General features: G+C 35.8%; 1 protein-coding gene across 9 annotated transcripts in view; it reads right to left on the reverse strand.

Annotated features, from left to right (window-relative positions):
• col23a1a (collagen type XXIII alpha 1 chain a) overlaps positions 1-23,421 on the reverse strand; it is a 50,093-nt gene that overhangs the window by 21,430 nt on the left and 5,242 nt on the right. For 7 of the 9 annotated variants that reach the window (XM_048175821.1, XM_048175816.1, XM_048175820.1 and 4 more), the window contains 8 exons: positions 14,577-14,603; positions 14,116-14,142; positions 11,600-11,626; positions 10,845-10,871; positions 6,962-7,033; positions 6,172-6,288; positions 775-801; positions 640-666 (listed from right to left, as the gene is read on the reverse strand). In XM_048175821.1, coding sequence (XP_048031778.1) covers positions 640-666; positions 775-801; positions 6,172-6,288; positions 6,962-7,033; positions 10,845-10,871; positions 11,600-11,626; positions 14,116-14,142; positions 14,577-14,603 — 351 coding nt within the window. Of the gene's footprint in view, positions 1-639; positions 667-774; positions 802-6,171; positions 6,289-6,961; positions 7,034-7,258; positions 7,307-10,844; positions 10,872-11,599; positions 11,627-14,115; positions 14,143-14,576; positions 14,604-23,421 lie in introns of all 9 variants that reach the window. The other 2 variants (XM_048175818.1, XM_048175822.1) reach the window with 2 other exon arrangements.

The following is a 23,421-nucleotide window of genomic DNA, read 5'->3' on the forward strand; positions in this document are numbered from 1 at the left end:
TGAAGAAAAATGTTGGTATTGGTATAAATTTTTCAATGTAAAATCATGTATAAAAGTAATAATCTCTGAAACAACTTTCCTTATCCGCTGACATCACCAAGCCATTTTTCAATTTTCACAGATAAAAAATCAAATTCAGCTCTACATTTTTCTAATATCCTGTTTCACTTAGAAATAATTACATTACTGAAGTAAAAAGGGTTGCAAACACCATTTCATTCTGACTTTATGTATAACAGGCCCATGCGGCTGCAACACAATGGCTAAGAACATACTCACATGTATGTTTCTCATCTTTGTCCCTCACTCACAAACATACACATGTACTGAAACAAAACTGATATTGCACATTAAAGTCATTCCAGTGAAACAGGCAGAAAATAATTCAAGACATCATACAGATGTCAGTGCAACCAGACGTCAGTGTGTTTACGGACAGCTGAAGTCAGCAAGCACTTATACCAGCACAAAGGACAAAACACTCAAGCATGCTGTTCATATTTATGCCAAGAGGAAATAATTTAGTCTTTCATGAAACTGCGAAAGCAAGACATTTTCCTAAAAAACAAGAAACATCTTGATCGCAAGGATGAGCACACACACACACACACACACAGGGTTTATGTATTTTTATCTTACCGGTTTTCCTGGTAAACCTCTTTGTCCCTGCAGAGAGAGAGAAAACATGTTTTAAAGAAAGTAACATACAATTATATAATGTAAACCATGAAGGCCATGACCTTGATGATCAGAAACAGCACTGGTTACGCTCACCTCTATTCCATCTCGTCCAGGAGCACCCTAGAGAGACAGAAAGTATTTAAGAGTTACTTTAATACACCAAAATTTCAAGATGTACTGTCCATAAACATACAGTCAATGTTTGATTGATCCCAGAGCTCTTTTTTGAAGGAGACCAGTGCTGGAGAACCAAAAAGTCATATGTGCCAGTCCTAAAGTGCATCATTAGTAACATTAAACGGCTCGTTGGGTTAGTGGTATGAGTTTCACATTAAATATCATGTTAAGTCAAGTCAAATTTATTGGTATAGCGCTTTTCACAAAAAAAAGATATTGTTTCAACGCAGCTTTATAGAAAATCATGATGTTAATGTTTATAATATCTTAATGTTTTCATGTCTCATAGTCACAGATTAAAGCTGGGGAATAATATAGTTTACATTTTGTGACAGAAGCAATCAAGCAGTTGAAATGTTCTATACGGTATAAATCACCCAATGCAATATACTTTATGCGGATAATGTTAGACATAATTATATATACAAACTTTTAAAAAATAAAGCTTCCAAAAGGGGTTTCCGCAGCAATGCCATTGAAGAACAATTTTTGGTTCCTCAAATGAACCTTTCAGTGAACAGTTTTTAAAAAAATCTTTTTTTTTTTTCTTTTTTTTTTAAATGTGAAGAATATTTTAATAACCTTTTTCCACTATAAAGAAACTTTTGCGCATGGATGTTGAAGGTTCTTCATGGAACCATCAAAGCCCATGTGTCGTGTCGCATAACCTGATATTGCTGAGTTCAACATGTTCCTGGGTCAACATTTTTGTTGATCCTGGAACAACATTCAAATCAACCAATTAGATTTGAGGGACAAGTTTACAGATTATGTCAAGTTTAGGCTTAAAATCATGAATTGGTGCTTCTACATCAGTGTTATTCATCTATCATTTCCCTCTGATTTTTGGAGATAACTTATGGGTAGGGTTAGGTTTAGGGGTAGGAATAGGGTTAAGACTAAATTTTCAGACTAGAATGTTGTTCCAGGATCAACAAAATATGTTGACCCAGGAACGCATCTAACGCAGCAAAATCAGGACGTGCAAGTGGGTCTGTCATTTAACCACTAGGGGGCAGTGATGTAAAGCTTTGGTTATTTTGGTTGACTGTTCGCCATCAGATATTGGGCACCAATAGGAAACACCTTCTCATCACTTTTCTTCTCCTTTTATTATACAAATCAAGGTCTGTGTTTGTTTATCATACACAAAGAGAAACAGCACAGGCCTAGATAACTGCATGCATCATGTGGAGGATACCCTGGGTGAATGTATTATGAAAAAAAAAAAAAAAAAAAGGATATCAATTAGGATGTCAATTAAGGAATGTTTTTTATTTCGTAATTGATATTCTTCATTCTGGACCTAAATTATCTACAGAATGATCGAAGACATGGTGCCCATACACACAGATGCATACACACAATCATGTCAAATGTAGTATTTTATGTCAAGCAGACTTCAAAGCTGGTATTCAGCCACAATACAGAAAGACATCATTTTCTGTTCCCTGTCAAAAATGAGCAAAACCAGAGGAAGCGCTTGGGAAAATCAGAAGCCCTGTGCTATTCGCTTTCCCCATCCTTCCTTCAAGCTGTGCTTCTTAATAAGGTGGTTTTGCAAGCGAAAAACACAACAATGGAAGATAACTAGCTGGTGAGATGTCAAGGAAACATCTGTGGCCAACATGGTGCAGAATTTCATAGATTTCAGCTTTCATAAAATGTTCCTTTACACACAAGCTTGATGAAAGAGTAGAGCTGTGCAAACAGAATATGTCTTCTTGTTTTATCCACAGGACTCTTACAAAAAGCTCTACTTCTGCCAGTACAGATACGCACTCTCTTTGTGTCTATATGCATTTACTGTATATGTTTTTGAGACTCATCAAATTATATCAGAATTGTGTTACTTAGTAGTGGGGGGGTACAGTGGGTGTTGGGACTGTTGGCGTGTTGGAACATTTTTTATTTTTTGTAATCTTACAGAGACCAAACTTTTGAATGTATAGCATATATATAAACTATATTTGAGGCACATGACTGGTAAATGACATTTCTCGCATGTTTGCCAAACCCCTAAATGTCATGTAAAATTAAGTAAAGTGAGTCTGTTAATTTAAAATGTCAGTGAGACAGCATTCATATCTGAATGAATGATTTTTGGCCAGAATAACTGTAATATCCTGCTGATTTAGTGCCGATAGTCAAAGTTTTGGCTTGTGAAACTAACAGTCTGAACGAGAGGACAGACAGTCTTATCGAGCAGAAACAGAAGAGTATGTGTACTGGCTCTCTCATAACCTGCCGTTATGCAAGAATAATTCCTGGTATTGTGAAAAGAATTGACAGTCTAGTGTGCCGGTGAGAACCAGCCCAGTTTGAGCTCTGGCATAAGAGTAATTCTTCCATGAATGCTTCCTATTAAAAAATGCCAACTTCAGATCGAAATAAAAACATTTCAAGTTCATGTTTAGTCCAAATTAAGCTGACTTTATGATAAGACACTATAAAGGATAAACTTCATTTGACGGGACCTAAGGCGAGAAATGTTGGGAGAACTGTTCCTGAACCTGGACTTATGCCATATCTCTTTCAGGATGTTCAAGGAACAGAAGAGCTCGTCAAGAACACACTGTGGCCGTGTCTTACCCAAACCAGATGAGTCTTGAGCCCTAAAATCTATATTTGGTTCAACTTTAGTTGAGCAGCAGTGCACTGGCATAGGCCATGGTTTTCAAATGCCCCGTTGGGGGAATGATGAACTGGATTTGCCCCCTTCCCCTCTAACCTCTCTCTCTCTGTCACCTATGGCTGAACAAAACAACCGTGAGAGGCAAGAGTGAAGCAACGCTAATGCCTTTAACCTTTAAAGTACAACCTGTAACTGTTGTAAACCACAGGCTGCTGTAGTACAAAAACATCTTCAGATAATAAATCCAAATGTACAATCAGGATCCCCTCAGCAAACATCGCTGTTTGCGGCCCCCTTTGGTAGTTGGTGCCCTATGTCGTTTGTTTCCACATGCACAAAAAAGCAGCTTGTTTAAAGGGTTAGTTCACCCAAAAATGAATAATTACTCACCCTCATGTCGTTCCTCACATGTAAGACCTTCGTTCATCTTCGGAATACAAATTAAGATATTTTTGTTGAAATCCAAGAGGTATATAACTCGTCCATAGACAGGAATTTAACCACCACTTTCGAGGTCCAGAAAGGTACTAAAGCCATTGTTAAAAAAGTCGATGTGACTGCAGTGTTTCAACCTTAATTTTATGGAGCGACGAGAATACTTCTTGTGCGCAAAAACAAAAATAACGACTTTATTCAACATTATACTTTCTTCTGTGTTATTCTCATAGTCTTGAACACTCTCATACTCATACTGTTGTCTCATGAACAGCCTCTGCCAATACTGAGCTGGCGTTCTGGCGTAGAACCTGGAAGTGCTGGACGTAAACAGCTTAAGAGAATGACTCTCGGATTTCATCAAAAATATCTTAATTTGTGTTCTGAAGATGAACAAAGGTCTTAAGGGTGTGGAATGACATGAGGGTGAGAAATTAATGACAGAATTTTCATTTTTGGGTGAACTAACACTTTAATATTGTTTTTTGGCACTACATGAATAAATTTTGTTGACATAACTAAGAGTGCGTCTCAATCAGCTCCCTAGGTTGTGAATCAGTAACTTGAACAGCAGTTATTTAAAGTACATTAAGTTTAGTACCTGTTCCTAGTACAGATTAAGTTCAGTGTCTAGCGATGTATGTTTACGCTGAAATTAGAGCTGTCAAGTGATTACATTTTTTTAATCTAATTAATCGCACATCAAATTTGGCTGAGAAATTACCTCTAAAAGATCATTTAAAATGTGAAAAGTATCAAAGAGAAATTCCAAAAAGTAGCTTTAGAAAATAAATCTTATATTTGATTCAACCTAGAATTTATTACACATAACCTTTTAGGCTACAACAGCCATGAGGCCATGAGGGTGAGTAAATGATGACAGTATTTTCATTTTTGGGTGAGCTATACCTTTAAATGGGCTTTTTATTGATATTGAATATGAATTAGTTGTTGTTTTTTTTTTAAATGAAATAATACTCTTGTGGCCCTATCATACACCCAGCACAATGCGACGCCAGGAGCGACGGAAGTGTTTTTTGATAGTTTCAGCCCAACGCCGTTATTATTTTCACATTCAGCGCCCACGTTTAAAGGTGCCATCGAATTGAAAATTTAATTTACCTCAGCATAGTTGAATAACAAGAGTTCAGTACATGGAAATGACATACAGTGAGTCTCAAACTACATTGTTTCCTCCTTCTTATATAAATCTCATTTGTTTAAAAGACATCCGAAGAACAGGCGAATCTCAACATAACACAGACTGTTACGTAACAGTTGGGGTGTACGCCCCCAATATTTGCATATGCCAGCCCATGATCGAGGCATTACACAAGGGCAGCCAGTATTAATGTCTGGATCTGTGCACAGATGAATCATCAGACTAGGTAAGCAAGCAAGAACAATAGCGAAAAATGGCAGATGGAGCGATAATAACTGACATGATCCATGATAACATGATATTTTTAGTGATATTTGTAAATTGTCTTTATAAATGTTTCATTAGCATGTTGCTAATGTACTGTTAAATGTGGTTAAAGTTACCATCGTTTCTTACTGTATTCACGGAGATAAGAGCCGTCGCTATTTTCATTTTTAAACACTTGCAGTCTGTATAATTCATAAACACAACTTCATTCTTTATAAATCTCTCCAACAGTGTAGCTTTAGCCGTTAGCCACGGAGCACTATCAAACTCATTCAGAATCAAATGTAAACATCCAAATAAATAATATACTTACGCGATTAGACATGCTGCATGACGAACACTTTGTAAAGATCCATTTTGAGGGTTATATTAGCTGTGTGAACTTTGTTTATGCAGTGATAGAGTCAAAAGGGGCCGCAGCATGAATCGGTGCATTTCTAATTATGCCTCAAAATAGGCAGTTAAAAAAATTAATTTAAAAAAATCTATGGGGTATTTTGAGCTGCAACTTTACAGACACATTCAGGGGACACCCTTAGACTTATATTACATCTTGTAAAAAAAAACGTTCAATGGCACCTTTAAGAGACTAGGTACAACCCTTTTGGACCATGCTCCTGGCACGCCAACCATTTTTTTGTCGTTTAACTAGCAAAAGTGGATTCGGACACAAAATACTTATTTTTTTCCCGCATGTAATGCGCAGGGCTCCATAATATACTTTTTTTATAATATACTTACTCCGTAATATACTTTATGCACAGCAGCTTTTAAGGTACTACAGAAGTGAATAAAAATGATTGAAGCATCTTACTGAATCTCCTGGTGGGCCACGGGGGCCGTCCTTCCCAGTGTTTCCTGGGGGCCCTCTTGCACCAGGTGCTCCAGGAGGGCCTGGAGGTCCAGGTGGACCAGCTTGTCCTTGATCACCCTGATGAAAACATATAGACATGTGATATACAGTACAATAAATTTGTTGAGTAAGTCACAGGGAGACAAGAGACACAAACATAAGCACAAACAACATTCTCTTGAAGAATATATTTCCTTTTCTTTTGTCTTATTTGAAAAAGTAAATGAAAAAACTATGATGTTTCAAGTTTCATCGGTTGTTTATTGTATATAAGTCATTTAACTTTTCTGAATAATAATAATAAAAATACATAAATATAATTAACAACAATTATCACAAATACTATTTCAGTTTTTTTACTTCAAAATTTCACGTTTAATTCAATGTGTTACTTGCATCTAAGAGGAAGAACCTGAGGAATATTTTTGCATGTGTATCAATATTCAGGATTATTATTATTATTGCATTGTGACATTATCTTTATGAAAAAATATAATTTCAAAACTTTTTATGGGGTAAAATATGATTCAGATGTTTTTCATGAGATTCATCCTGAATCAGCCACATTCACTGAAGCAGCAGCTTGCATGCAACGCTCAGATCCCTCACACATGGATGAGGTTATTTAATTGCAAATATTGAGACAAACAAACAATAACACAAGCAATCACGCTAAATGACATAAGTTAGAAATGAGGAAGATGAAGATCTAGTAAGGGGAGTGTTCACACATGCCTTGCACACATGCTACCTTCAGCATACGCCTTTGGAAACTGGGCTGATCGGCCGAGATGTAGCCATGATCGTAACGAGGAAAGACCATCTGTGCATGTGAGTCCCCCATAGAAAGAGACAGGAAGACCCCAGAAAAAACAGATGGAGGAGGAAAAGACAAAGTTGAGGAAAAACAATACGAGTATTGAAAACCTCAGACTGAGGGGTAGTGAGTTAACTGAGCAAGATCTTAGGTGCCATGAAGGGAAGACGGCCTTCCTGGATATAGGAGCAGCTTGGAGATGAAGGCTATGGCAGCAGAGAAGGGACAAACCTTAATGAGAATCTGATTACTATGCAGACCTGCATGAGTGCCATGACCCTGCGAGAGGAACAGGATGAACAGAGGAGCAGAGATACACAGACCAGTCATCAAAAGAGCTTTGAAAGAGCATTTCACTGCCACTGGAATGGGAAATATCAAACCCAGTCAAGCACCTTGCAGGATTTTGGTCAAATTAGCTTTAAAGCAAACCCTTGTAGTTTATATACATAACGTTATACATAATACGTACATAACATATATACATAACGTTCAGACCAATTATTTGCCTGATATTTGGCTATTTTGAAATGTTCAATGTCAACCAAATACTGTTTTTACAGTGTACAAGTAAAAGATCTGTCTAGTGTCAGTTCCAAAATTTGCCAACATCCTTGTCAGTGGATAACATACTCTGTCATTCAAAAGTTATAAGAGTTTACAAATTGTATATTTTTATTGATCAAAAGTGATAGTAAAGACATTCATAATATTAAAGAATATTTCTATTTCAAATAAATGCTGTTAAATGTTCTTTTGTACTTTCTATTCATCAAAGAATCTTGAAAAAACAATATATCATGGTTTCCACAAACATATAAAGCAGTTTTCAACATTGATAATAATCAGAAATGTTTAATCAAATTTGAGCATATGAGAATGATTTCTGAAGGATCATGAGACACTGAAGATGCTGAAAATTCAGCTTTGCATCACATGAATAAATTATATTTTATAATATATTAAAATAGAGAACACAATATTACTGTTTTTACTGTATATTTGATCAAATAAATACAGCCAAGAGACTTCTATTTCTTATAAAATATTATACTATTTATTTGTTGTCAATATAATATAATATAATATAATATAATATAATATAATATAATATAATATAATATAATAAATATTTATTATTTTGTGGAATGGTTCTCATTATGCCTGGATCACTTTCAAATTCTTACCATGTCATGAAAATAAAAATAAAAAATACTTGCAATTTTAACTTGCATGCTCTAAATGCAGACTAAAAATGACAATGTGTCTGGACAGCCTAAATTCAACTGAGATTCGAATAAAAAAATAATCTAAAATAGTTTGTCTTGCCATCTTGAAATAACACTGGACAAAAACCATGGTTTTATTTTTGCTGTCTTAAATCACATCGGTCTGGACAACATATTTATGTTTGCTTCTCTCTGTAAACCACATTCAGAGGGCTGGATTGTGCTGACAGAAAGCTGCACAAGAAGCACAGAACTTTTTGTCTGCCGCAAGAGATTTTAAATAGGGCTCTACCATAGAGGTGAGGACAGATGCCACTTTCTCTCTCTTTGAAAAGTTTTGAGAATAGAATGGAAAAATGTAAGAATTATTTCATAGCTGTTCACCATCATGCTAAACTGTGTTGCAGCAAAACAGGTACATGGCTAAGAATGAAAGTTAGCTTCCAAAATCTGAGAAGTAAAGTCTTGCAAAAGAGAAAGAGAAAAACCAGAGCAACATAGAGAGCAAGTGAACGAGTGACACAGCACGTTGATGCCAGCGTGAGCATGAGGGTTGAGTTAGCAGGGATGTGGTGACCTGAGGGATCGTTGAGGTTTCCCACACTGCTGCTTTACTCAGCACTGCACACATGCTCAGCTAACTAAGCTTCCCATTGACTTCTATTGTTCTTACGCTATATAAATTACGCTAATTATATTTACTACAGACTAAAAATAAAGCTTGTGGCATTTTTAGAAGAGAATAAAGACATTATATACTCTGTATTTTTCCTTTTTAGGGTTTCCCAACAGGGAGGTTTGTTAAGCTTTATCTGAAGTCTGGAGACATTTTTCATTGTTTTTGTGCTCTGAAACATACCATCTCACACACTACACACACAGCACACTCTTTAATAGATCAAAAAAATCAATAAACTCTTGTGTTTCTTTCTTTTAAAGATTATATTATATTATACTATATTATATTTAGCACTTTACAATAAGGTTTCATTAGTTAACATTAGTTACTTAATCCACAGCCATTTCAACCTGTAGCCCAAGACTGACTGCCCACTGAAGCTAAGCAGGATTGAGCCTGGTTATACCAGGATCGGAGACCTCCTAGGAAAACCAGATTGCCGCTGGAATAGGTGTTAGTGAGGCCAGCAGGGGGTGCTCACCCTGTGGTCTGTGTGGGTCCTAATACCCCAGTATAGTAAACGGGGACACTATACTGCAACAAGCATCGTCCTTCGGATGAGATGTTAAACCAAAGTTCTGACTCTCTGTGGTCATTACAAATTCCATGGCCCTTCTCTTAAAGAGTAACCCCAGTGTTCTGGCCAAATTCCCTCCGTTGGCCTTTATCAGTCATGGCCTCCAAATAATCTGCATCCTTTGAATTGTCTCTCTCTCTCGTCTCCACCTATAGCTGGTGTGTGTAGTGAGCGCACTGGCGCCATTGTACTGTGACTGCCGTCGCATCATCCAAGTGGATGCTGCACACTGGTGGTGGGTGAGGAGAGACGCCATATCAGTGTAAAACACTTTGGGTGTACAGTAGTACATAGTAAAAGTGATTGATTGATTGATTGATTGATTGACTGACTCATTCATTCTTTCATTTATTCATTTATTCAAAGAATGAACAATACTTCTATAGCATTTATTAATGTAGTTAATGTTAATTTCAAACATTATTAAAATCAAATGTTGTATTTGTTAACATTAGTTAATGCACTGTGAACTAACATGAACAAAAACATGAACAGCTGGATTTTTATTAACTAACATTAACAAAGATTAATAAATACTGTAACAAATAATTATATATTATATTATATTATATTATATTATATTATATTATATATATTATATTATATTATATTATATTATATTATATTATATTATATTATATTATATTATATTATATTATATTATATTATATTATATTATATTATATTATAGTGATAGCAAATAAATAAAACATACCCCAAATTGCTTAATTTAAATAAATACTTATTTTACCAAAGTCACAAAAACAATAATGTGAAAACTGAAAAAGTACATTATTATCCATTGACAAGATGTAAGTAAATTTTGGGTCACACTACTCATAATCAGTACTTCATTGGTTGATGCTACATGGTCATTTCAAAATAGTCAAATATCAGCCAAACAATTCTGTGTTTGATTTGGAGCGTGACATCAGCAAGTGTGGGCGTGGTCATCCTCAAGAAATTGCAAGTCAATTAAAATTATTTGGATTGTATTCCCATATTTTTACTTTAGTTGCCCATCTCATATATCCACTTCCACATTATAGTAATGCCATTTCTTTGGGTGTGCGTGAGAAAAAAGAATAAAGAAAGATGAAGAAAATATGAGAAAGAGAGAATATTGACTATATTAAATTAATTCAGCTGTCTGTCACACAAAGTTCAGCCCTTCAATCCTGGTTTACGATGCATCATCAGTCTTAACATCCAGCTAGGTACTGTATCTCCTGCATTTCTCCAAGGCACATGTAACATTCTTACTGTTATCTGATTGTAAGGGAAAATATACTGTATATCTATTCAAAGTGACAGAAATATGTAGGTACTGACCCTTGGCCCAGTGTCTCCTTGGTCACCCTAAAACACACATAGACAAGACATATAATTAGCAAAACAGCAGTATATAAACTACAGTAAAATACTAGGTTTTTCTGTATCCTGAAAAGAATTGGAGTGGTTCTTGATTGTGGATTGGATGGCAGACTGTGACTGTTGCAATGTGGTAGCAATAACAATCTACTTTTGTTTTAGATGTTAGAGAAACTTTAGCTCATTTGAACATCCTCATTCATAATATAAACTGGTTTAGTAAACCATCTTTTTGACAACAAGAGAACAGATAATTGAAATCAGGGCAGGGAATAAGCATAACTGTTTACTAATTAATATAAATGAGGAACACTGATCTAGGAGAAAAAGCATTCTGAGGCTCTATGTTTTTGTTTTGTTGTGCTTGTTTTTTTTTTCTTTTTCTTCTTCTTCTTCTTTTTTTACAGCAATCAAGAAAAGACTTCAAGACGGTCTTCATTTACCACAGGTTTCTTGTTCCTCTAATTTAATGCCTGACACGGTCTACATCTCCTTCAAAACATGTGTTTGAAGACAAAAGCCAATGCAAATGAAATTTGTGAGTTGTTTTAGAAATCAGAAAACATCTGCTTGCTGGGAAGCTGAGATCGGAAACTGAATGAAACAGTCCTGTGTGTGTGTGTGTGTGTGTGTGTGTGTGTGTGTGTGTGTGTGTGTGTGTGTGTGTGTGTGTGTTTGGCGTATAATTCTTTCGACACAAAAGATACTAAAGGTACCTTATCTCCTTTTGGTCCTGGCAGCCCCTGGAAATAAATGAATTGGGTGTGTTGATTAGACAGATTGTCCAAAATGAAATATTGATTTGACAAAAGTCTAAGGGAAAATGCAGTGTAGTTCAAAAACATATCTAAAAATCATGTGAACCATTCATTCTTTCAGTCTTTAGTGTCTCAGTGTCCTCTAACTTTCACATGTACCTCATCTTCAAAGTTTTCAGTCATCTTTTTTTTTTTTCCAAATAAAATTATAGACAGCGCCTCACATCTGCACTAGATACTGTATAGCTGTAATCTTTGATCTTAAAAGTCACTTGTAAATAGGACGATCAAAAGTCTGTGAATATGATGGATGTACAACTGACTGAATATAAATAAAATGGTTTGAGTGAAACTGGAAATGGTATTTTAATGAGGTTGTTCACATGACCTTCTCACTGTGACCCATATCACACACTGGGCTGAGACAACGAGGCTCCTAAACTGACCTACATGTTTAAAAACTTTACTTTGAAAAAAGAGGCAATGCTAGTGTAGCTGATGTGAAAACCAGTCTCAAAGTTCACATTGAGGATGACAAGGAGAATAACATGGGAAAATTTTAATAATGATATAAAGATCTTACAGTGGCAAGAAAAAGTATGTGAACCACTTGCAGAATCTGTGAAAATGTGAATAATTTTAATAAAATAAGAGGGATCATATATGCATGTTATTTTTTATTTAGTACTGTCCTGAGTAAGATATTTTACATAAAAGATGTTTACATTTAGTTCACAAGACAAAACAATAGCTGAATTTATTAAAATAACCCCATTCATAAGTATGTGAACCACTGATTCTTAATACTGTGTGTGGTTACCTGATGATCCATGACTGTTTTTTTGTTTTGTGATGGTTGTTCTTGAGTCTCTTGTTTGTTCTGAGCAGCTAAACTGAGCTTCAGAAAAATCCTCCAGGTCCTGCAGATTCTTCAGTTTTCAAGCATTTTTGCATATTTGAACCCTTTTCAGCAGTGACTGTATGATTTTGAGATCTGTCTTTTCACACTGAGGACAATTGAGGGACTCAAACTCAACTATTAAAAAAGGTTCAAACATTCACTGATACTCCAGAAGGAAACAAGACGCATTAAGAGTCGGGGGGTGAAAACTTTTGAACAAGATGAAGATGTCTAAATTTTTCTTATTTTGTTTAAATATCATTGTTTTTCATTTAGTACTGCCCTTCGGAAACAACAGAAGATACTTGCATGTTTCCCGGAAAAAAATGAAGTACAATTTACCTTGATATTTGAATTCAAAAGTTTTCACCCCCCGGCTCTTAATGCATTGTGTTTCCTTGTGTTGCATCAGTAAATGTTTGAACCTTTTTTAATAAGTGGATCATCAGGTAACCACACACAGTACTGAGAATCAATGGTTCACATACTTATGAATGGGGTTATTTTAATAAATTCAGCTATTTTTTTTGTCTTGTGAACTAAATGCAAACATCTTTTATGTAAAATATCTTACTCAGGACAGTACTAAATAAAAAATAACATGCATTTTGTATGATCTCTCTTATTCAAATTATTCACATTTTCACAGATTCTGCAAGTGGTTCACATAGTTTTTGCTGTATGTGCAGTAAAGAAAAACTCCCATTAAAATGAATTATTATATAAAACATAAATAAAAAAAAAAACAAGAAATACAGTTTCAACAGTAAGCTATTTTAATTTTATATCTAAAATGTTTACGAAAGAAAAAAAGGCAAAACATTTAGTGAGTTTTATTGGCTCAAAAACCTAATAAATAAATGCGTTAGGTTTTTAAGCCAATAAAACAACTGGAATTAAAAATGTCACAGTCAGTCATCTAAAGAATCTGTGTCACATATGAATAAAATCAGATTCTCATTTTAGATATGGAGTATTCGACAATACACTTTGGTTATATGCATCATAGAATCCCACATTTTCATGCCTGAATGAAACCTACTGTATGATGGCCTTAGACTTTCTTTCAAGCAAGTCAAAACAAAACAACTGTCTTTCACAGGAAGCAACAGACAAATGGTGCTTGGAGGTGGTCTGCCTTCCAGAAGAAGTGGTTTATGTTACATTGGACAAATGGGCTTCCCTTGGCAGCGCTAAAGAGCACAGCAGGGTTTATAAACCACCGCCTATTTGCAAGAGCATAAGCTAACAATGATGAATTCTCTCTTTTTGGTGTGTAATCCATTATTTCCATCTCATTTGCGGATAGACATACATGGTAAAAGGCACTTTGAGGTGTGTGACCCTATATCTGAGGTGATAAATGGCTTGAAAACTTATATAGGAGTTTAATCCCTCTGCTGCCATGCAAAAATAAAACCATAACTCCTATTTTACACAGTGCAAATGAACAGTTTGCAGATGTGTGTAAAGGTTGATAACTTCCATAAACCTACTTTATGAAGCAAGTAAACAGTACTTATTGGTCTACAATATTAGATACGGCACAGTAGAGATTTGAAATTGTATTTACCTGGCTTCCTTTAGGTCCAGGAGTACCCTGCAAATAAACAAATCAATTATCAATTAAATCGCTAGAGGCTAAAAAGCTCACCTCTAAGTCTCTATGATATTCTGGCCTCTAGATATGGCTCAGGTCCCTCTTTCAATGTAAGTCTATGAGATGTTTCACTCATTTTACCATCCACAAAGTCAAGATTCATAATTCTGATTGCTTAGAAAAGTTACACAATTGAGCCCTCATTCACATCTGTAGCACAAACAGTCAGTTACGTGCCAGAGTTTAAGGGTGCAACAGATATGTAATCAAATGAAAGGAACATCTCCATAGTCTAGTGAAGAGGTGCCTGTATTTCTAGTTATAATATTCATTTGCAACTTTTCTTTTCAAAGTGTCACAATGAGAAAGTAAAAATTCAGAACATCTTTTCCAAAACATAAATTCTTGTCTCGTATAAGCTGGGGAATACTCACAGGTTTGCCATCCAGACCAAGTGGACCCTGAACATCGGAAAAAGAGAAAAACAGACGATTAAACCCCAGGAGTCCACCAGACAGCCCGTCATAAAAAGAGTAAGTGCAAGGATAGACTCTGAAATGAAGTGTGAGGGATAAATCAAGAGATGAGGATCAGAAGAGATACAGAATTAAAATGTCAGGTCATGATGTCACTCCTCTGTTTTTAAGATGAGGATTGGATTTAGACATGTTTTTTTGATTTTCAACATAGAATTTCTGCAACCAATTTCACCAATGAGCAAAGAGGCTCAAATCAAGATTAGTATTGTCATATTGATCAAGTATCTTTACATGCCAGACAGTTTAGAAACTTGGTTACAGACTTACAAAAGACTCAAATACTAGAAGAGTCATTAGCTATGTTTCCATCCAAAGTTGCGAATTTTACTTATGCGCAAAACTGGAATTTCGCGCTTCCCAGCAAACTGGCGCAAAATATCTGTAATAAAAATGGAAGTTGCTGCAATCAGGGAAGCCACTGTGTCTCGTTTGGGAACGCAATCTTGTGTAAAACACTTATGGAAGTTAATTAGACCAAATTTTTGATGAAAGACTTTGGCTCAGGCATTTCAGAAAGACTGAACCAACATTTGAGATTCTGTGCGATGATACTGGTCCACTGCTTAGTCTAGTTATGCCATTCCACCGTGCCCCAGTTCAGACAAAAAACACATTGCCATTACAGTGCATAAGTTGACCACATGTGCATCGAGGGATTTATTTGGTAAATGTGTATACATTGTAGTTTATGTGCATGTCTTCATATAAGATAAAAAATGATCTGCCTCGATTGACCACATTTTTAGAATTTATGCTAATTTTGGTGTTTCTATCCAGTATTTTTTAAATGCAATATTCCAAAATTCGCATAAAAATAGTTAGATGAAAACATTGCTAATTTTTGGCTATTTAAGAATAATAATAAAAAAATGAATACAATACAATACAGCATTATACATATGGCTAGAAATAAGATAATTAATAATTGTCATTATGTCATTTAAATATTTAACAAATAAGATTCATAGTAGTCAGTTTATGTTATTTGTAAAGCAAATTGAGAAATTAAAGTTATTTTATTATTTTTATGCAAAACCCTTATATGATTTATTTTTGTTCAGAAGGCCTAAAGTCAAAGGTGAAAACCCCGATTTATAAGTGTCATGAAGCACCTAGACTTGTTCTAAATGTAGCAGTGTCAAATAATTCACATAGTTTTGCATGAAGTGTAGAAGGTCATCAAAATGGCATTGACCTTTGGACTTAGAAACATATATCTGTACCTGTAGTGGCACTTTCACATCAAAATTCATGTTCAATTATTACCACTTTTTTTCTTTGTGTAAGGATGGAAAAAGAGAAAGATGATATGCCACAACACAGCATAAACAACAAAGTAGAGTTGAAACATAAGTCTTGTTGCAACCTGTGTGTTGGTCACTCAGACTTGTCAAATAAAAATAAACAAGAAAATTAATCTTGTCCAATTTGACCAACAAGGGTCAAATTAGACAAGAAAAAAATCAAATAAGAAAAGAGAACTGCAGACAAAAGAGGTGAATTTATATTAGTGCTTTTACTGGAAGGAGGAAAAAGAAAGTATCAATTAGGAGAGAAATTGAGGGAATAAGAGAAGCATGAAACACAGCCTGACACCAACTACACTGCTCAATCTTAAAATCTGCCTCCCTACAGCCGATGCCAATGATCACCTGATCAATCTGATTGGTGAGCAACAGATGAGTCTATAAACAGAGGTTGATCAGCTCTCCAAACACTCATGATTTGCTGCTAGTGCTCACAATGATCTAGAATCACAGAATACAAACTAATATTTAATATTTTAGGCTAGTTTGTCCCTAAGCATGAGCAACAGCAACAGTGATGCATATATTAGCAAACACCACTAACAGGTAGTTCAAAATATTAAAAATACTGTCTACTTCAAACAACCTTATGCAGCTTCTCTTTTAAAACTTTCCATTTTAAAACTTGCATTGATGAGAAACCGCTTCTATGTTTGATTCTTAGAAATTACATATTAAATCAGTGACGTATACATGCTCTGGGTTAAATCATACAAATCTGCAGCCCAGAGTTCACCAAATGAAAAATGTGGTGTTTGAAAATGCTCACGCACACAAGGTCTAGCGCCCTTCAAACTTCAATGAAGTGTCTGTACCCAAAGGTTGGAGAACATCCTAGGCTAAAATAACGAACACTAAGCTTCTGCCTTTGAATAAACAGACAAAAGATGCACAAGTCCATTGTGGACAATAAACAATCCCTGGTCTTAAGTGTTCCCAGAGGTATGTTAAGGACAGGACGTTTGTTTTGAGGACGTGCTCGAAGCTCTAATCATACATCTGGGAGCGTTTACATGGCCTGCTCTCTGTGGTGTGTCCTCATGGTTAGCAGACACCATGTGCACAGGTCAATGCCAGCGGACTTCCTGGAGGAGAAATGAATGAATCGGCTAAAACATCTTACTCTGATTTATGACCAGAGTACCCAGGGTCTCAGACCCCTTAAGTTCATCATTGTGAGGACGAGATCAGTCTTTGCACTGGTCACTGTTGTTGGGTCTCAATCTGTTGATCCTCAAGGCCAAAGACTCCTACATTTGTAATTGAATAATCCATCAAAATGACTGGGGGATTAAGGTTTTCTTCCTCAAATATCTTAGAAACATGGCCACTGTTGACTTTTGCATGGACAAACCTCACTCACATTATAATCCAAGAATGTATACTTCACATTTACAAATGTTCTGTTATCTGTCTCGCACCTGAAGGTCCATATGGATGCCACACATGAACTAACACAACTCAATTTATGACCCCCTGAAGAGTGTTGGTAACTGTGAAAAAAAAAAAAAAAAAAAAAATCAAACTCATCCGTTATTTCTAAACCTGCTTTTCATTCTTCTCCTGCAACATAACAAATGGCCAAACGAAGTACAAAACCTCCAAGGAAAACCTCTCATAAAACAATTAAATGAAGATTAATCCTGGATATTTTATTTTGTTGTGTGGACCACTGAATTCCAAGGAGGAACAGCAGGGAAAAATTCCAAAGTAGCACAGATTTACCACATATATTTAACCACAAAGTGCAAAGGAGTGAGAAAGAGGATTCGGATTACCAGTAAAACATAGAGAAAATGAAATAATGACTTTTTTGTCTGTTGCCCTTTGCCAGCATTAAAGTTTTTCAACTTTGCTATAAATCGCAAATTCATCACAGGGTAATCGAAACGCTTTGAGTTCAAGCCTACAAAAGCATTCCTGCTAAAATTGGACTTCGTGGTGGGCTCAATGGTGCTGCGAGGGAAATCTAGGGGGATTGTATCAATGAGCCCTTCAAGTCAAATCAAGAATTAAATGTTTTAATCAAAAGAATCTTTCACAGTTTTTGACTGCCTCCACCTACTTAACATATTGTGTTTGGGTTGGACAGTGCAAAAATGTCTTTTATTGCTATAATATCTGATTTTAAGCCTTTAAATGCATTGCATTTTTCCAGTAAAAAAATCTAAACAAGATTTACTTGAAGAAATATTGCACAAGACATAAGGCCTGATTTGACAGACAGGGTTTAGATTAAGCCAGGATTAGACCTAAATTCAATTAGGACATTTAAGTAGCTTTTATAACCTTGCCTTACAAAAAAAACCATTTCTGGTATGCATCTTGAGACAAAACAATGGCACTGACATATTTTAAGATGCTTCAGTGCAAGTTGCTTTCAGTCAAAACAGCTCAAACATAAGGCCGGGACACACCAAGCCAACAGTCAAGCGCCTGTCGGGCTAGTTTTTGCAGTGTGTTCAACACGTCGGCTCTCGTCGGCGGCAGTTTGCCTGATTCAGAATTTTGAATCGGCGTCGTGTCGCCGGTGAGAGTGGGAACTCTGATTGGATGTTCAGTTTAACAAACAAGTCAGTGCACAAGAATTAAAGTGAAAGTGATGAAAGAGCCAGTAAGTCAAGATGGCACAGACAGAAGGCTGTAATTTATATTCTAAATGGTAAGCAAGCGCTGCTTTGTTTACGTTTATATGTCTGCAGATATCTCGTATATCCTTGTTTCAGTTTCTCCTTTTTAATAATGAATATATATATATATATATATATATACAATATCTGTGCTGTGTGTTTTTTGATACATTTGATGCAATGAACACAGTTCAGCGCTTCCGAGTTTATGTCGACGCATACGTGTGATGCTGACGCTGGAGCCGACCAATAATGAGCCGGTGTTCAGACATAAACACGGATGCTCTGAACTGCGTCAAATGCGTATGAGTCTGACAGGGTAGAAAAGAAATTGTTGAATAAAGTCGTTATTTTTGTTCTGTTTTTGCGCACAAAAAGTATTCTCATCGCTTCATAACATTAAGGTCTAACCACTGTAGTCACATTAACTATTTTAACGATGTCTTTACAACTTTTCTTGACCTTGAATGACGTTGCTTTCTATATGGGATAAAAAAAACCTCTTGAATTTCATCAAAAATATCTAAATTTGTGTTCTGAAGGTGAACAAAGGTCTTACAGGTTTGGAACGATATGAGTGTGAGTACTTAATGACAGAAATTTCATTTTTAGGTGAACTAACCCATTTTTAGGTGAACTAACCCTTTAAAGGGGTGGTATAATGTAATTAAATATAAGTCCCTGATGTCCCCAGAGTGTGTATGTGAAGTTTTAGCTCAAAATACCCCACAGATAATTTTTCATAGCATGTTAAATTTGTCACTTTTTGAGGGTGAGCAAAAACACTCCGTTAATGTGTGTGTCCCTTTAAATGCAAATGAGCTGCTGCTCTCAAAAGGGGGTGGAGTTTCAGGAGCTCCTGTTATCATTTAGCAGCGCCTCACATTACCTCAGGCAGACTCACTGAAAATGTCAGAAACTGTTCAGCCTTTTATGTTCAAACCGGAGTCGAACAATGATGGAGAGACTCAGGAAGAAGTGACAACATGTAGAATGCAACAAGACGTTTCTGAATGGTTAGTTGATGAATTTATGTAGCTGATGTGGAGTTAACTATCTTAAAGTCATTGATTAGCATATTCCGTCATGATAATCTATAAATCGCTCGTGTGGGAACTGTTTTAAGTTCCTACAGAGCCAGAGAATATATGCTACATGAAGATAGAACAGGTATAGTTTAGTTTAATTACGGTTATAACTTATGCTGTCATCTTGCTTTTATGAAATGCTATTGCATTTCTGTTGTGTACTGTAATGCAGTAACATGGCCTCACCCCTTTGTTTCGTATTCTCGGGGGCAGGGTTTATGTAAATTCTAGGGTTAGTGATGTCACCAACCCAGGAAGAAGCTTGTAGTCCCTACCAGCCATTTGAATTCTTTAAAAGACAATATCTCCATTTGCATTGAACTTTCAGCGCCGTAACTTTGCAGATGTTGTTTATGCTCTAACAGCAATATTACATACTAACTAAAGTTAAAAAAAATGAAATCGCAATGAACCACCCCTTTAAGACTTGTTTTCAGAGAATATATATCGAATTCAATTTTATTTATTATTTATTTATGATTTGGAAATTGTTACAAAAAATTTAAGTATAAAGCTCTCCTGATGTTAGATGAAGAAGACTAAAATACTAAAGTCGGCATTAAATTAAAATTCATCCTATCTGCTTTGTGAAAGCATGGTGTAGATATTATTGTGAACAATTTATCCATGTATTTTTTGACATGATCACGTTTAATCAGACTTATCCAATCATTTAGTCCGCCAAGTGTGCATTAATTTTGAAGAGCAATATCTCAAAGTCCAACCAACAACTGAGGAAACCAATTAGGCCAATTATATAAGACACTGAAATGGATAACGGACAGAGACGCATGCGGTTTCTTTTTTCTGCATGAACCACAATCTCATCCCTTTGTGACTTTGCAAGGAGAGACGAACCCTCATCTGGATCCAATGTCCATGAAGTCTCCACATCTCTCTGTTCTCCTTTCTTCTTGGAAGGGAATATCGTTTATTGGACTGCTTTATACTTCAAGTACATGGAAATACTTTTGGGATATGTGACATTCATTTCTTTCCCACCAGCCCGCCAAGAAAGAAGTTCCTGGATTTAAAAAAAGAAACACTACCATGTCAAGAAGATTCATAAAAAGCCTTCAGCACATTTAGGCTCTGATGTTCAGTGACAAGAATTATGATACTAGGTATTTTAGGTAAAATAGATATACTGAAGAAATTAAAAGTGGTGTATGTGACCATGCAACTGGATCTTTCTTAACTAGCAATCTCCTTCAGTAACTCTTCTCACAGTTTGTGCCGGACAAATCCAAAAGGATCATGCTCAAATCCAAAGAGATCAAGCCAAAGACAGTCTCGTGAGAGGCGCTCTCGGCCACGTCTGCATGTAATACAGACTGTTTACGATACTGCTAATCAAATCATGGCCTCAAATGAGCACCGACAGCATGTGGGCACCACCTGAGCATATGAGAACAATGGCGAGGCATCTACACACAAGTTGCGCTCATATATGCAAGTAACATTAACCCAGCACACTTACAGAACAGAATTAATTTGGATCTACCTGCATCAAGCATTTATGCATACGCTTCCTGTTTGGCTCCTGTTGCTCGTCAGCTAAACTCCTCAGGCATAGTGTAAGAGTGTAAATTATATTTACTTGAAATCATCTGCTTTTTGTCATTAATAATCCTCGCCATATGACGTAAGTTAACACAAACTGTCTGTCAAACCAGTTTACAGGATAAGAACAATCATGCCGTGAGGGAGTAAAGGGGATTGTTTAAAAGACGCGAATTCTGCTATTGCTGGTGAATGGAGTGAAATCACTAGCGTATGTTTCACAGTTGCTAGCCGAAAGCATTTTGAGATTGCGTTGTAAACCGTAAAGGATGTGGATTTGGGGCGAGTTCACACAAGCACCTGTTGCTCTGTTCCAGATGATATCGAGGCTTGGCAGATGCTAATGGACATGCTCCAGTTTAGGAAATCTGATCTCAACCATAGTGAGGTGCTATGTGGTACTTCATGCCAAATAAAGTGTCAGTGCAGCCTCTGGTATTTTTTTTTTTGTTGTTGTTTTTTTTTTCAATATATACATTTAATTTCTTTTTTCAAAATATAGCATTCCCATTATTGCAATTCTATAAATAAATAAGTAAATAGCAAGTGTTTGTTTATGAAACTATTAATATATTAAACTGATTTTAATAACAATAACATTAATTACATAAAGAAATGACCTGGTAATATATAAATTCAGATTTGAGGACCCTAGATTTGAGATTTGAAGACACATTAAGACCATATTCCTGGATGACGATGTCAAGATTCATCAGGTTTAAATTGTGAAAGAATGTTTGGGAAGGAGCATGAAGAATCATTTTCACACATGAATTGGCACCTCTGAGTCATTGAAAGTCTTTGGGATGTGCTGGAGAAGACTTTACAGAGTGCTTGACTCTTATATTGCCAATACAAGATCTTGACCAAAAATGAATGCACCTCGATGGAAATAAAAGTTGTGATGTCATTTCCATCAAGAAGTGCATCAATTTTTGACATCGTCATCCTGGAATATGGCCATGATGTGTCTTCCTACATGGTGTTAAAGATATGAAAAGCTACACACTCCATCAATTAGGGTTAGAAGAAGGATATGCATATAACAGTATTTTGAAATCTTTCAGCAGGCTCGTCCCTCTAGTCATTTTTCATATCAAAAAATCTACTGCACTATTTTATAAACAAAACTTTTTCTATATAACAAAACATATTGTTGGAAAGGTCTGAGACTCAAAGTTCCATATTTTGTGACTATTTTGTGATATAAGCGTTATGTGGTGACTGAATTGCAATTCACATTTTTAAAGTTAATCTATGATTTTAATAACAATAGTCTACTACTACTAATAATAACAATAATAGTTGAACAGGATGAGTTTCATTACTTTACTACATTAATGAGTTTTTTTTTTCTGCTAAATTTTTTAACAATCCTGCATAATTTATTTTTTGCATAAAAATACCTAAATAATTAAAGGATTAGTTCACTTCTGAATGAAAATTTCCTGATAATGTACTCACCCCCATGTCATCGAAGATGTTCATGTCTTTCTTTCTTCAGTCGAAAAGAAATTAAGTTTTGAGGAAAACATTCCAGGAAAAAACATTTTTCTCCATATACATGACTTCAGTGGGGTTCACCGGCTGGAAGGTCCAAATTGCAGTTCTCTGTGCAGTGCTCTATGCAAGCCCAGACAAAGAATAAGTCTTATCTAGCAAAACGATTTGTCATTTTCTAAAAAAAAATAAAAATGTATATACTTTTTAAACTCAAATGCTTGTCTTAGCTCTGTGATCCCGTTACAAAGGTCATGTGTGATGTAGGTGGAAGTACCGATCCAGTGTCTACAAAGCGAACATGCAAAGATTAAGCCAAACGCCCTTTACCCAAAAAAGGTAAAACAATGATATCAGACGATTTTGAAGTTGGAGGGGAAGTTTTTTGCCCTACTGCTTACTTCCGACCAAACGTCACACGTGACCTTTCAAAGTAATGCGTGGAGCATTGCAGAGCACTGCAAGACAAGCATTAGTGGTTAAAAAGTATATACTTTTCTTTTTTTTTTTAAATGACATCATTTCGTCATCATTCGACATAATTTTGAGGCTGCATTGAAACTGCAGTTTGGACCTTCAACCCAGTGAACCCCACTGAAGTCCACTATATGGAGAAAAATCCTGGAATGTTTTCCTCAAAAACCTTAATTTC

The sequence above is a fragment of the Megalobrama amblycephala genome, linkage group LG23, assembly GCF_018812025.1.
Source record: "Megalobrama amblycephala isolate DHTTF-2021 linkage group LG23, ASM1881202v1, whole genome shotgun sequence".
Classification (NCBI taxonomy): Eukaryota; Metazoa; Chordata; class Actinopteri; order Cypriniformes; family Xenocyprididae; genus Megalobrama; species Megalobrama amblycephala.